Source organism: Eleutherodactylus coqui, chromosome 1 (genome assembly GCF_035609145.1).
Source record: "Eleutherodactylus coqui strain aEleCoq1 chromosome 1, aEleCoq1.hap1, whole genome shotgun sequence".
Classification (NCBI taxonomy): Eukaryota; Metazoa; Chordata; class Amphibia; order Anura; family Eleutherodactylidae; genus Eleutherodactylus; species Eleutherodactylus coqui.
The window spans coordinates 279,565,651-279,579,815 of NC_089837.1; the positions used below are offsets into that span (position 1 = coordinate 279,565,651).

General features: G+C 39.8%; 1 protein-coding gene across 1 annotated transcript in view; it reads right to left on the reverse strand.

Moving 5' to 3' along the window:
* Window positions 1-850: 850 nt before the first annotated feature.
* The window catches only part of AATF (apoptosis antagonizing transcription factor), a 177,226-nt gene continuing 163,911 nt past the window's right edge, over window positions 851-14,165 (reverse strand). Inside the window, exon 12 of the mRNA XM_066609243.1 lies at window positions 851-1,490. Within this exon, the coding sequence (XP_066465340.1) occupies window positions 1,430-1,490 (61 nt within the window). The 3' untranslated portion in view covers window positions 851-1,429. The remainder of the gene's footprint in view (window positions 1,491-14,165) is intronic.

Consider the following 14,165-nt stretch of genomic DNA (forward strand, 5'->3'; position numbering starts at 1 on the left):
TCCCTTCCAACTCTACCATTTTATTACTCTAGAACATAGTGAAGGGAAAAAAATGGCAGGAAGCGTAACCCCCAATACATTATATGTACCCCAAAGTGATCCGACTAACGCAGCTCGTTCAGGTAAAAAAAAAGAAGCCCTCATACGGCTTTGTCGTTTTCCTGTGCCTTTTGGTCAAGCAAAAAAAAAAAGCAAGTCAATGGGGATGCGCAAATAACATATACGCTAGGAGATGTGTGAAACACTGCATAATTACACAAGAAAAAAAACACATCTTTAACTCGTTAACACTAATTCTGGCTGCGAGCATTGGTGCGTACAATAAAATATGCCGATCCATACCTTAAAAGGCAAAAAAAAATAAAAGTTTGCACTGCAACAACGCTGCGCTCATTGAAGTTCTTAGACCAGATTATGAACTGATGGGAACAACTAATTTATCTACAATCTGTGCATGCGCTGGTCCGCAAACTTTCAGTGCATGTGTGAAAGTTCAAAGCACTCTGTGAACAATGTACACTGCTAAAGCCGAGGTGGGCGGGTTTATGAAAAAAGCTAGATGATACGATCTAGGCTTACCCTCTGGATCGGACCATGGATAGGAGCACACGGCACGAGAAAGTTGTAAAAGTGTATTTGCAGGAATGTTTTGAAATGGAATAGACTTATTTTTAGAAAGGACTGTTAGTAGTCTGCCCCTGTACCCTGACTGTTTAGTAGGATTAAAACCACAGACAGGTTCCCTTTAATTTCAGCAGACAGCAATTCCATTTATCCAAGTATTTGTTCATACCTCTATTTGGAGGTTAGATCAGCGGATTCTGGAAAAATTGGCCGAAAAAAAATAGTGCAGCATGAAGTGTTATTTATTTTGTAAAATGAAGGGACACCATGATGGAAACCCGGGGGTAAACCTATTACAGTCAATGAGTTAAGTCAGGCACCATTTGTCTTTGTTACTCCAATATTTTCATTTTTCTTTTCTTATGATGGAACAGAAAAATGGAAATTTTGACAGGTGTGAACAGTCTACCAAGGACAGAATAATGTAGAGAAAACAGCTAAAGTGAAACAAAATTATATTTTTGCAACTGAAAGATATATTTTTTTAACTAATAAAAAAAAAAAAAGGTTACATAAGCCCATATGTAAAATTTGTTTTAACATTTACCAGAATATCCTAAAATGTAAGTCACACTGATTTATGATGACATTTGTGGTCTGTTTCATTTTGTATAATTGCAATAGGGCAATGTGAGAAAAAGTGATATCAATTTACTTTACACAGTGTGTAACATTTTACAACATCACTTGACAGGTCAGGTCAATGTACAAGAAAAAAAAAGTCTTTGTGGCACGTGTCTTTCGTTTGTAGAAGAAATTTATCATCAGTCCTCCAATGCTCATCCTCTATACATGTCCCTTGTGCTCATATTCTTTCAACTTCTGAAGGTTTTGTTTGTCCAAATAACGACTGGTACAGTTCAGTCCTGCAGAAAGCAAAAAAATAAAAATATGCTGAGTTAATAGGAATCCACTTTCTCTTTTGCAATGTGTATTAACAATGGATTGTTTTTATGTATCCATGATGTAAATTAATGCAGGGGCAGGATCATAATTATGATCATAAGACCTTTTATGGGGTTTATTAACCACTGACCAATGTATCTGGATTCTCTCAGTACCACATGAAAGGGAACAATGAGGGGAATATCAGTGATGTGAACCCTTCCTTCAAATGATCCTAAACACATCACACATGGCAATTAATTTTTTGTAATATTCATCTCTGTAATACATAGACTACATCTAATACAACAAGTGCTTTGCTGTAGCCCCCGCTGTCCTTCTATTCTAAGCAGAGAAGATAGGGACTGAAATGATCTTATATCTCTCTGCAGAGTTTATTTTTCAGACTCTTCCACTATTCCCAATAATGCTTAATATTGATTAAACAGTCAAGAAAGAAAACAATCAGAAGTCAGGGAATATGTCATTTAGCAGCCATTAGGATTCCCTACTTCTAGCTTGCACATCTTGCTTTCAAGCAAATGTTCCCCTTGCGCTGCAATGCGAAGGGTAATTCCTAGGTTGTAAGCACCACTTACTGCCCCCAGCAGGGTTCACATGTTAGCAGCTGCCACTGAAACATTGAAACCATTCTTTTCTCAGAACAACATTTTGCACACAGGTGGACAAGACTGATGAACTTGCAGTTTTCTCTCGTTAAGCTACACTGAAGGGCTGACTACATTCAACCCCATAGAACTTTTCCAGGTTAGCGAGATTCTCGTTTTACATTATAGGGAAGAACGATAAAAAAAAATATTAAGTGAAGAACTATCCTCTAGTAATGTAAATTATACATATGTATACATGCAGCGTATCTAGATATATCTATATGCAAATGATATGTAAATAATCAATGGAATTTAATATAAGTTTCACACGAAAAAAAAACTATGTCGTTTTTGCTACCTCATGAGCCACATGAAAACTTATCCATACAGATTATCCCATTTTGCTGTCACCTTAAACATTGTGAAATGGAAACTGAAAAGAAACAACTCACCCATAGGCCCCCAGCACACGGGCAGAAAATGTATAATGGCCCGATTTATACTCCTTGCATGTTTGGACCCACTTCACGTTGTTCACAAATACTGATGTACAATACTGACCAAAACATGCTGCTAGAAAGTGACCTAAATGCCCATGAGAAAACAAAAGTAGACAGCCCTCAGGGACTATCCCAGATGAACCTCCATAAAATAATGCAACATAGGGAAGTATAAAGTCACTTGACCAAGAAGGAATAAACAGACTTCTGTTAACCCACTGTGATCCAGAGAAGCAAATATGCCAAACACAAGTGGTCCAGTGTAAAGAAACATGCAACTTACATGAAGTTTGCCAAGGTTTATTGAAATACACCAGTAAAACTATCACTTCTGCAACGCGTTTAGGGGGTTACAAAGTATCACACCAAACCAAAACGTGTTGCAGAAGTGATATTGTTTTACTGGTTGACTTCAATAAACCTTGGCAAACTTCATCTAAATCTCATGTTCCTGCACCTCGGACCACCATACTTGGCGTATCTGCTTTTCCGGATCACAGTAGTCTGGTCAGACCTCAGTTACCTTCCTGGTAAAGTAAGTGACATACTTCCCTGTGTTGCATTATTTTTTGGATGTTCATCTAGGATAATCACGAGTGCTGTCTGCTTCTCTAATTTTCTCCTTCATACCTGCTGATTCCGGAATGTCTTCATCGGGTGGTTTTAACTGGTGCTCTCCGTTTTGGAGCTTTGTGCTGGATGGGGATTTTATAATTGGCTGCTAGGTTTTTGTCGTGTACCCTGTATAATCCGTGGCAATCCAGCAGGCAACACAGCAGGTGAGTTTGTTCCTGCATTGCCCTTTTGGTCTGATTTTGGCAGGACTGTCCATCTTTGTGCTTCTCATCTATAAATATCCAAGACTCTTGTGTTCTTGTTCCTCACTAAGTTTGGAGACCTGATGCTAAAATTTAATAGAATGTACTGCCAATGACACTGCAGCTAAGAAAAAAAATCATAAGTAATTCTGCACAATCCATTTTAATTGTGTGAAAGTATGGAAAATAAAGATGAGCTTGTTAGCACAAACTCCCCTATCAACAACAAACCATGAAGTGACTAAATCTCTCTATTATTGTGATATTTCACAATAATACGGTACAAATAGATCAGTTTTTTAGCCTTGTAGTCACAAGGTGGCACTGCAACATTCATTTCCAGAAGGGTTAGAAAACTATATGTTTGCAACTTAAGGCCATAAATTACACAGTAAGCCAGCCATCATCATCACCATCATCCCAGCGCTTGGAAGAGATTCAGAAAGGTCTGCTTCAATTCCCTCTCTTTTGGTCAGGTCAGGATTGGGTACTTTAAGCCTGTGCAAATGCTTTTAGCCCTGCGGCTTTAAATTACAAAAGATGACATGTGACCTGTGCCTTGCCTCTCATGAGATCAGCGGAAAGATTTATAAATATTTAAGGTCAGTATTGGCCTAAACAACAGGACACACTAAAAGAATGATGACAGGTAAGAGAGAAGCTGAAATACAAAGTTTAATAAAATAAACCTTAAAAATTCATTGTAATAGAAAATTGCAAAGGTAAAAACGCTATTATTAATAAGTATTCAAACAATTTATTAGGTAAAAGAGGACAAAGAAACCTTGTAGGTTGAGTGACAGGTAAATACATTGGAAACGAGTCTTTGATAACAGCAGATATAACAGTTGCTCTAACCACTACACCAGTAAATATGTTCCAGTCTAAATGCAGGTTACAAACGTTATTGTGAAATTTCATAAAAAAAGTAAAATGATAAATCCATAAAATAAAAGACAGAAGTGTTAATGTCAGTCCAGTTATGTAGAGGAAAATATTTACTGAACAGGTAAAGAAAGTCTATAGAAAATATTGATGTATATTGCATATGCAGTATATTTATTTTGCTAAAGCCATACAGATTACTTCTTACTTGACACTTTTTGCTTGAGGGCCATTCAATGTTTAAAAGGAACAGTAAATGCAGAACATATGCAAGAAATAAAAAAACAAACATGTCTTCTATTGAAAAAATAAAAATTGGTATTCGAAGATTTTCTGAGACCCCTTACACATTTAATTGAAGCTAGTTAAACTCAGCTGTTCATTCTTTGAGCAACACTGCTTCTAAGCAATTGGCTGCAGAAGATTTGCCCCAATCATCTGCAATGATTGGTAAAAGCTCTAAGCCCTGCCCCCTTGACGATAATAAGCAGTGTTAACCATCAGCCAAAGAGTGGCTTTGTACCACCACATGCGACTTTGCAGTGCTGCAAAATCGCGTTGCCACCGAGAGAAACCACAGCAACATCAATTGTCTTGCGGCGATGCAGTGTCAACGAGGCATAACACTGAACATTTCAAAAACTAACCTAATAGTGTTTCCACCCTCTGCTATCCGACCTCATCCTGACATCTCAGTCTCAGTGTGTGGCACCACCACAACTCCCAGAGAGCACGCCTGCTGCCTTGGGGTTATATTGGACTCCCATCTCTCCTTTACTCCTACATCCAGTCTCTCACCTGAACAGGTCAGCTGCACCTCAAGAACATCCCAAGAATCCGCCCCTTTCTCACTGTGGACACGCTAAAAATGCTCCCCGTTGCCCTCATCCACTTTCAGCTCAATTATTGCAACTCACTGCTGATGGGCTACCCTCGTGCCAGATTTTTCACCTCTCGAATCCATCCTGAATATGGCAGCCAGGCTCCTCTTCCTGCCCAGCCGCTACTGGGTCGCATCTGCCCTGTGCCAGTCACTTCACTGGTTGCCCGTCAAATATTCAATTCAAACTCACTACCTTCATTCATAAAGCTCTTCACAGAAACATGGCGCCCTACACTGTCTACCTCATCTCAATCCACCACCCAGTCTGCACCCATTGCTCAGCTAATGAAATCATATTAAGTGCTCCTTTAATTCGAACCTCTCATTCCCGCCTCCAAGATTTCTCCAAAATAGCACCAGTCCTCTAGAATGTGCTACCCAAATCTATCTGGGCAATCCCTGACACACAAAACTTCAGGCTTGTTCTAAAAACGCACCTCTTCAGGGAGGTATACCATATCTCCTAAACCAAATCCCTCTTTACTCCGCCTGATAACATGCTCCTCTGCTTCACTGATTACAATCCCTGCTATTCATAATCAACTGCCCCCTGCAGTCATACTGATTCAGCCACCCCACCTCACACATTTCCAGTCCCTTTATCTTCTGTATCATAGAATGGTAGAGTTGGAAGGGACCTCGAGGGTCATTGGGTCCAACCCCCTGCTCAGTGCAGGATTTACTAAATCATCCCAGACAGATATTTGTCCAGCGTTTGTTTGAACACTTCCATTGAAGGAGAACTCGCCACCTCCCGCGGTAACTTGTTCCACTCATTGATCACCCTCACTGTCAGAAAGTTTTTTTCTAATATCTAGTACCACCCCATTATCTGTATTATGTAAGCTCATTGGAACAGGCCCCTCACTCCTACTGTTTCCATCAATTGATTACTACATGTAACCGTGGTTTTTGTAGTTTGGTTTCTTGTATCTGTTCCCACCCCTGTTTTGTAAGCGCAGCGGAATATGTTGGCGCTATATAAAAAGAATTATTTTGTCTGCTGTGCAGATCTGAATTTTCTCCAAAAACTACTACCCGGATCCACACAGCAGACATATCATTGTAATCAGTGTGACTAAAGGATGAAATAGGTCAGCACTTCCCAATAGAAATCTATATGTGCACGTTAAACCATGGCTGCAACATACAATAGAAGCAGAAACCAAAAAACCGCAACAGCACTCTCAATACATTTACTATTAGAGGTATACAGACCTATAATCAATACTCTAACCACATTAAATAATTCAAGGTTCTTGGTATATAATTTGATTAAATTACATTGGCCTACCTACCAACGTCCAGGTGATCAAGCTTTCAGATGGGCCCTAACGATAATACCAGGTGGTATTCACCTGGTCGTGCACGCCCACTGCCCATTTATCCTCTGTCCCTTCTACTGGACCATATAAATGGTATCCTACCTTCCCTGGTTTTATTTGTAGGCTTATCCCAACATTCTGAGAGGTAGGTACCCATTTTTTAGGTTAAGATTAACCACCTGGTATTAGCATTTGAAAGCTTGGTCAATGGGACATTGGTAGATGGGCCAATGTAATTTGATCAAATTATATACCAAGAACCTTGCATTATTCAATGTGGTTAGAGTATTAATCATAGGTATGTATACCTCTGATAGTAAGTGTATTATGAGTGCTGTTACCGTTTTTTGGTTTCTGCTTCTATTGTAATCAGTGTGACTGTCACTGCCATGTTTTACAAACACAGAACGCACCATTTTTGTCTCCTTGCATTCTTTGCTGTCATTTGTTTTATTTTTCTACATAGCCAATACGGATCTGTATTTACCCAATACAAAATACCAAATACGCAGGCAAATACAGATCAAACTATGTGTTTCCTGAGACCCCTGCTAATTTACTTAAAGCCAGGGTTCTTTTTAAAATAAAGAAGCACAACTCATCTGTTCATGCGGTTACCATTCCAATGCATCCAGCAGGTCTTTGTTTGCAGGTCTGGAGTATCATTCCTGCAGCATTGACGTCAGGGATTCCCCACATGACGACAATTGCCAAACACTAGCCTCAGCGGTCACGTGGGTAGTCTGTTTTCCAGTACAGCAGCGATCATAACTGCCCATATAGGTTCTATACCAGTGACTGGCTGCAGCAGTCATGTGGAGAGTCCAGCACACCATCACTTCAGCAGTGACTTGACAAAGGCCATTGGAGAAAATGGAAGCAGTGTTGCTCAAAGAATGAACAGCTGAGTTTAACTAGCTTTAATTAAATGTGTAAGGGGTCTCAGAAAATAATCTTCAAATACCAATTTTTATTTTTTCATTGTCACATTTCGAGAGCCGTAACTTTCTTTGACCAGCATGTCCATTTGTAGGGTGAAATATAACTTAAAATCATTTCAAGCACAGCAAAAACAATTCTGTAGGTCTTTATTTATTTATTTATTTTTTTTACATATTACGGATATAAAAAAAGATTTCATTTAATTTTAAACAATTTTATTTAACTTCAGACCTCTGGGTGAAATCTTGCAACTGATGTTTCTCCTACTTCCACTGAACGGATTCGCTTAAAATTTTGCATATATATTGTAGATTGATGAAAATACAGTATTTGATCAAAAATGCTGAAACCCTGATAGGAAACTACTTATAAGTCATGTGACAATAATGGAAAACATACTGGGACATTTATTTAAAGCTATACGCCAAATTGTGACTTTTCTTCTTTTTAAACCGGTCTCACTAATTTCATGAAAATAATTCATACTAGAAACTGGAGTCAACTATACCACACATCTACACCAACTCCTAGTTAACGTAGATTTCTGAGTCAGTGCATGGAGTCGCCTCTAATAAATAAATGTGTGCGTCTTTTCATATAATAGGCCCCTTGTGCACCGGTATAAAACTTATACTAAGACCAGCGTTGGAAATGCTAGTCTTAGTAAATTTCCCCCTTAGAGTTAATCATAATCAATGAAATATCTATGGTCTCTTACCAGCTGTTCCGCATGATTGATGTTGCAACTTACACCGCTAAAGAACAAAGAGAATGACTTTTAGTGGTATGAATCTGTTCTCTGTAAACTAGAGGTCCTGATCGCTTTTAATTGGCGGTAGTTGCATCAAAACGCTGAACAGCCTAAACATCTTCAGCCAGCAACACGTCTATGGCAGCTGTTCATGTTGTGCAAGCGCACTTATAACATGTGACAGTAGGGTGACAACACTTTCATCGATATTCTAAATGCACTGCAAATTGGAGAAAAGATACCTACTTGAGCATTTCAGCACAATGCTAGAATATATATATTAGATATATCCCCTCCAGGTCTGCCAGCTGAGCTTCATAGGCTTTCTAATGCCCTACTATACTGATGTTTTCCCCTTTATCATGTAAAAAAACAACCAACCACATGTGGGGTATCGCTGTGTTAATAATGACCCAGGGAAGTTAAGACATTTAACATACAGTGCACGTCATAGGAAAAAAGAAAAACACAACATATGGTGAAAATTGATAATCTTGCCTATCTCACCCTACAAAAAAAACTGACTGGAAAGTGATTACAACATTGCATGGATGAACAAATGGTATTTAAAAAACGCAGCTTAGCCCAATAAACCCCCCCCCCCCCCCCCCAAAAAAAAACCTTTCACAGCACTGTTGACAAAAAATAGAAATGTTAGGGTATACACACACTACCGTTCAAAAGTTTGGGGTCACCCAAACAATTTTGTGTTTTCCATGAAAAGTCACACTTATTCACCACCATGCGTTGTGAAATGAATAGAAAATAGAGTCAAGACATTGACAAGGTTAGAAATAATGATTTGTATTTGAAATAACATTGTTTTTACATCAAACTTTGCTTTCGTCAAAGAATCCTCCTTTTGCAGCAATTACAGCATTGCACACCTTTGACATTCTAGCAGTTAATTTGTTGAGGTAAGCTTGTGAAATTGCACCCCACGCTTCTAGAAGCATCTCCCACAAGTTGGATTGGTTGGATGGGCACTTCTGGCGTACCATACGGTCAAGCTGCTCCCACAACAGCTCAATGGGGTTCAGATCTGGTGACTGCGCTGGCCACTCCATTACTGATAGAATACCAGCTGCCTGCTTCTGCTGTAAATAGTTCTTGCACAATTTGGAGGTGTGTTTAGGGTCATTGTCCTGTTGTAGGATGAAATTGGTTCCAATCAAGCGCTGTCCACTGGGTATGGCATGGCGTTGCAAAATGGAGTGATAGCCTTCCTTATTCAGAATCCCTTTTACCCTGTACAAATCTCCCACCTTACCAGCACCAAAGCAACCCCAGACCATCACATTACCTCCACCATGCTTAACAGATGGCGTCAGGCATTCTTCCAGCATCTTTTCATTTGTTCTGCGTCTCACAAACGTTCTTCTTTGTGATCCAAACACCTCAAACTTGGATTCATCCGTCCACAACACTTTTTTCCAGTCTTCCTCTGTCCAATGTCTGTGTTCTTTTGCCCATCTTAATCTTTTTCTTTTATTGGCCAGTCTCAGATATGGCTTTTTCTTTGCCACTCTGCCCTGAAGCCCAAAATCCCGCAGCCGCCTCTTCACTGTAGATGTTGACACTGGTGTTTTGCGGGTACTATTTAATGAAGATGCCAGTTGGGTACCTGTGAGGCATCTGTTTCTCAAACTAGAGACTCTAATGTGCTTATCTTCTTGCTTAGTTGTGCAACGCGGCGTCCCACTTCTTTTTCTACTCTGGTTAGAGCCTGTTTGTGCTGTCCTCTGAAGGGAGTAGTACACACCGTTGTAGGAAATCTTCAATTTCTTAGCAATTTCTCGCATGGAATAGCCTTCATTTCTAAGAACAAGAATAGACTGTCGAGTTTCAGATGAAAGTTCTCTTTTTCTGGCCATTTTGAGCGTTTAATTGACCCCACAAATGTGATGCTCCAGAAACTCAATCTGCTCACAGGAAGGTCAGTTTTGTAGCTTCTGTAACAAGCTAGACTGTTTTCAGATGTGTGAACATGATTGCACAAGGGTTTTCTAATCATCAATTAGCCTTCTGAGCCAATGAGCAAACACATTGTACCATTAGAACACTGGAGTGATAGTTGCTGGAAATGGGCCTCTATTCACCTTTGTAGATTTTGCACAAAAAAACAGGCATTTGCAGCTAGAATAGTCAGTTACCACATTAGCAATGTATAGAGTGCATTTGTTTAAAGTTAGGACTAGTTAAGAGTTATCTTCATTGAAAAGTACAGTGCTTTTCCTTCAAAAATAACGACAACTCAATGTGACCCCAAACTTTTGAACGGTAGTGTATATATATATTATATATATAAAATATTTTTTTTATTTACCTGTGAAGTATTGGTATAATAAACTGGCCTGCAGAATTAATTTAGTTTTTATACAGTATGGTGAACACTTAAAACTAAAAAACATGCCCGAGTTGCGGATTTTGTTAATTTTGTCTCTAGAAAATTATTTAATAAAAAGCAATCAAAATGCTATATGTTTGCAAGACTTGGATAAATGAAGACTAGGGTTCATCCCACAAAAAACAAGCCCTTAGGGCTCCCACACACTTGCGTTTTTTTTTAATGCTGCAATATCGCTGCGTTTTTAAAAGTGATTGTCAATGGGACTTTCTAATGTTAAAAACGCATCGCAAGTTTGTGCTTTGCAATTTTTGTGTGATGCATTTTTAACATTAGAAAGTCCCATTGACATTCCCGGTAAAAAAAATCGCAGCGATATCGCAGCGTTAAAAAAACGCTAGTGGGTAGGAGCCTTCATAGAGCTCTGTCAATAGGAAAATAAAAATGCTATGACTCGTGGAATGCGGTAACACAAAAGCAAATAAGGGTTTGTGTACAAAAATACAAAAAGAAACAGACTGTATAAAATTGATATCGATGGAATTGTGCTGACCCAGAGAATGTTATCACATTATATTGCACACTGAATTGCATAAAAATCCGCCCCCCCCCCCAAAAAAGGCAGAATTTTTATTTTTTTTTACGCCCAATTCTCCTTTACAATACTGTACTCTACACGCACCAAAAAAAGGATGCCTTCAAAAATACAACTTGTGAAAAAACAGCCCTCATGTGGCTTAGTCTACGGAATGGCATGATCAAGAAAAAACCCTGAAAAATGAGTTGGTCATTGAGGTGCAAAAAGGCTCGGTCAGTAAATGGTTAATGAATTTGTTGTCTTGCTTTTGTAGCATTCTTGGTGTGGTAAATATGACATGCTAACTTTATTCTGTAGTCCATACGATTACTGTAATACAAAAGTTATATAGTTATATTTCACACACAAAAACACAAAAAACTTCATGTGGCCATATTCTGACTCCTATTTAATTTGCTTCCGTATTTACTGGCTTTCGTAGCTTTGCTGCTACTTCTATTTGCTTCTAACAAACCACTACCAGTATATTATTCTTTAGCACTCCCCTCATCTCCACCCATTGAGACATCACACTCATTCCGCTCATATAGACTGGGCTTTAAGCATGATTTTACATATAATAAGACCCTTCCCCCTTTCTTATTTGTAACATAATGAGCCGAGTGCAATCCTGCAGCCCAGTCATAGCAGTGATCCAGCCATGTCTCACTTATTACCACTATATTTTAGTTTGGTTCCACTATTATCAATTCTAAATTCCTCATTCCTGCTAGTGAGGCTTCTAGCGTATGTATACATACATTTAACGCAATTTTTCATATATTTACTCCTATGACCTTTATTAAAAGTGTTTGTCCCATGAAAAGAAGTTATTTCCACAGGGTAGGGTATAAACACTGAGCGGTCAGTATCTGACCCCCGGGACCCCCACTAATCACAAATTCAGGGGTTCTGAGCATCCCCAATAAATGGAGTAGTGATCATGTGTATGTACTACCTTTTCATTTATTTTAATGGGACTGCAGGAGATACCCAAGTACATGCAATCCACTATTTCCGGCAGTCCCACTGAAATGACTCAAGATCATGGGAGTCCCAGTGGTTTAATCCCCACAGATGAAATAGCTATCCGTCATTCTTCTATGGATAATGTATAGCTTCTTTTTGTTGGGTAACCCGTTTTAACCCTATCCTTTCTTCTATCCCCAGTATTATTACTTTGCTCCATATCACTGCATACACTATCTTCTCCTCTCACACTGTGGTTGCTGTCCCCCTATCTGGATGCAGAAGGCAAGCGGGGACACCCCACTTGTCTTCTGCATCCTCCGCTTGGAGGGCTCGGCTGTATAACAGCTGGGCGCACTGTGCAGAAAACAGCTGGATGAAGAAGGCAAGCAGGGACACCCCGCTGCACTAACTTGTGATTTTCGTGCAATGCAATACATGGTAGAAATGCCTACCATGTTACCCCAAAAATAAGCCCTATCCTGATTTTTCAGGGTGTAGCTTGAAATACAAGCCCCACCTTGAAAATAAGCCCTAGCTACACTACAAGAAAAAAAATAAAATAAGAGAATACATTACCTAGCAGGTGCGATTTGGGTTACTCACGCTGCTCTCCGAAGGTCCACGCTGTTACCGCAGTCCTCTCTGCTCGTACATCATCCTTCCCTGGTGACGAGATTCATAAATACCACCACCAGGAAGCGATGGCTGTGATTAGTTCTCGAGCGCCACGCTCAACCAAGCAATGCAGTGCTGCATTGATTGGTTCTTCAAGTGCTGCAGCTTAGCCAATCAACACCCATTGCACTGTGGAGGCAGGATTTATGAATTGGCTGAGCTAAGTAAAATAAGACCTAGTGCCTTTTTGGGACAGGGTCTTATTTTCAGGGTAACTTGGTATTAACTTTCTTGCGATTTTATCGTGCTCAAAAATCACAGGCAGCAGCGACGCATGATTTTTCACAAGAAAAAACATCGCTGTCGCTCAACAATTGCATAAATCAAAGCTGTGATATTGCAGCGATTTTCTTGCAGGGATATCGTGATCGCCCTTGTGAAACTGGCCTAATGGAGCAGACATTACAGTGACGCTTAAAAGAAGTGTCTTGCTGCATCAGTGCTAACCCTGAACTGATGGTTTTCCTCCTCCATCAACTAGATAAACTTGTTGGTGTGTTCTAGATTAGTGTTCCCCAACTCCAGTCCTCAGGGACCACCAACAGGTCATGTTTTCAGGATTTCCTGAGTATTGCACAGGTGATGTAATTATTGTCGGTGTCTCAGACATTGCCACAGGTGTTCTTACCATAGAATATCCTGAAAACATGACCTGTTGGTGGTCCCCGAGGACTGGAGTTGGGGACCCCTGTTCTAGATGAAGACTAGCCTCATCGTCAATCTTCTCTAGCTGTCCTTTTGTCACCCAGCTAGTTGGTTCCCTATCTTGCATGTACAGGCTACCATCCTCTATATCTAACCCTGTAAGTGTCTGCTCAGTGAGCGGTAAACTCCTTCCCAAGTTGCCAATGGATCTGAATGCTGCAAGTTACTTATTTAGATCCATGATCTGGGCTTCCAAACATGCACACAGACATCTTGTACAGCAGTATGTATCCTCAAACAGCCTTTCAAGGACTGTATACATACCGTATATATACAATGAACAACATTGTCAATCATGGAGCACATTCACATGAGGGGGCACTCAAACAGACATAGCGCAAAAGCTAATTGTAAGTTCTGCTGTTTATTCACATGTACACTGCTCAGTTTTGATGTACTGAGCTACATGATGATGATATGTTGTGTATATTCCAGACAGTCATGGACGAGGATCTGTAGTTCTCGGTGTCCCAGTATATAGAACACCACAGCAGCCAAGCACCTCCCACCAGTCCTGAGAGGATTGAGAAGCACAGATACAGGCTGCAGAGGGGGAAGATACAGGACTCGAGTCTTAATTTGCCAGAAGCATAGTTACTCTTCAGGAACACACACGGCAGCTTATTCTGAAAAGTTATCTGAAAAAAAAACTCCTTCCCTCAAAA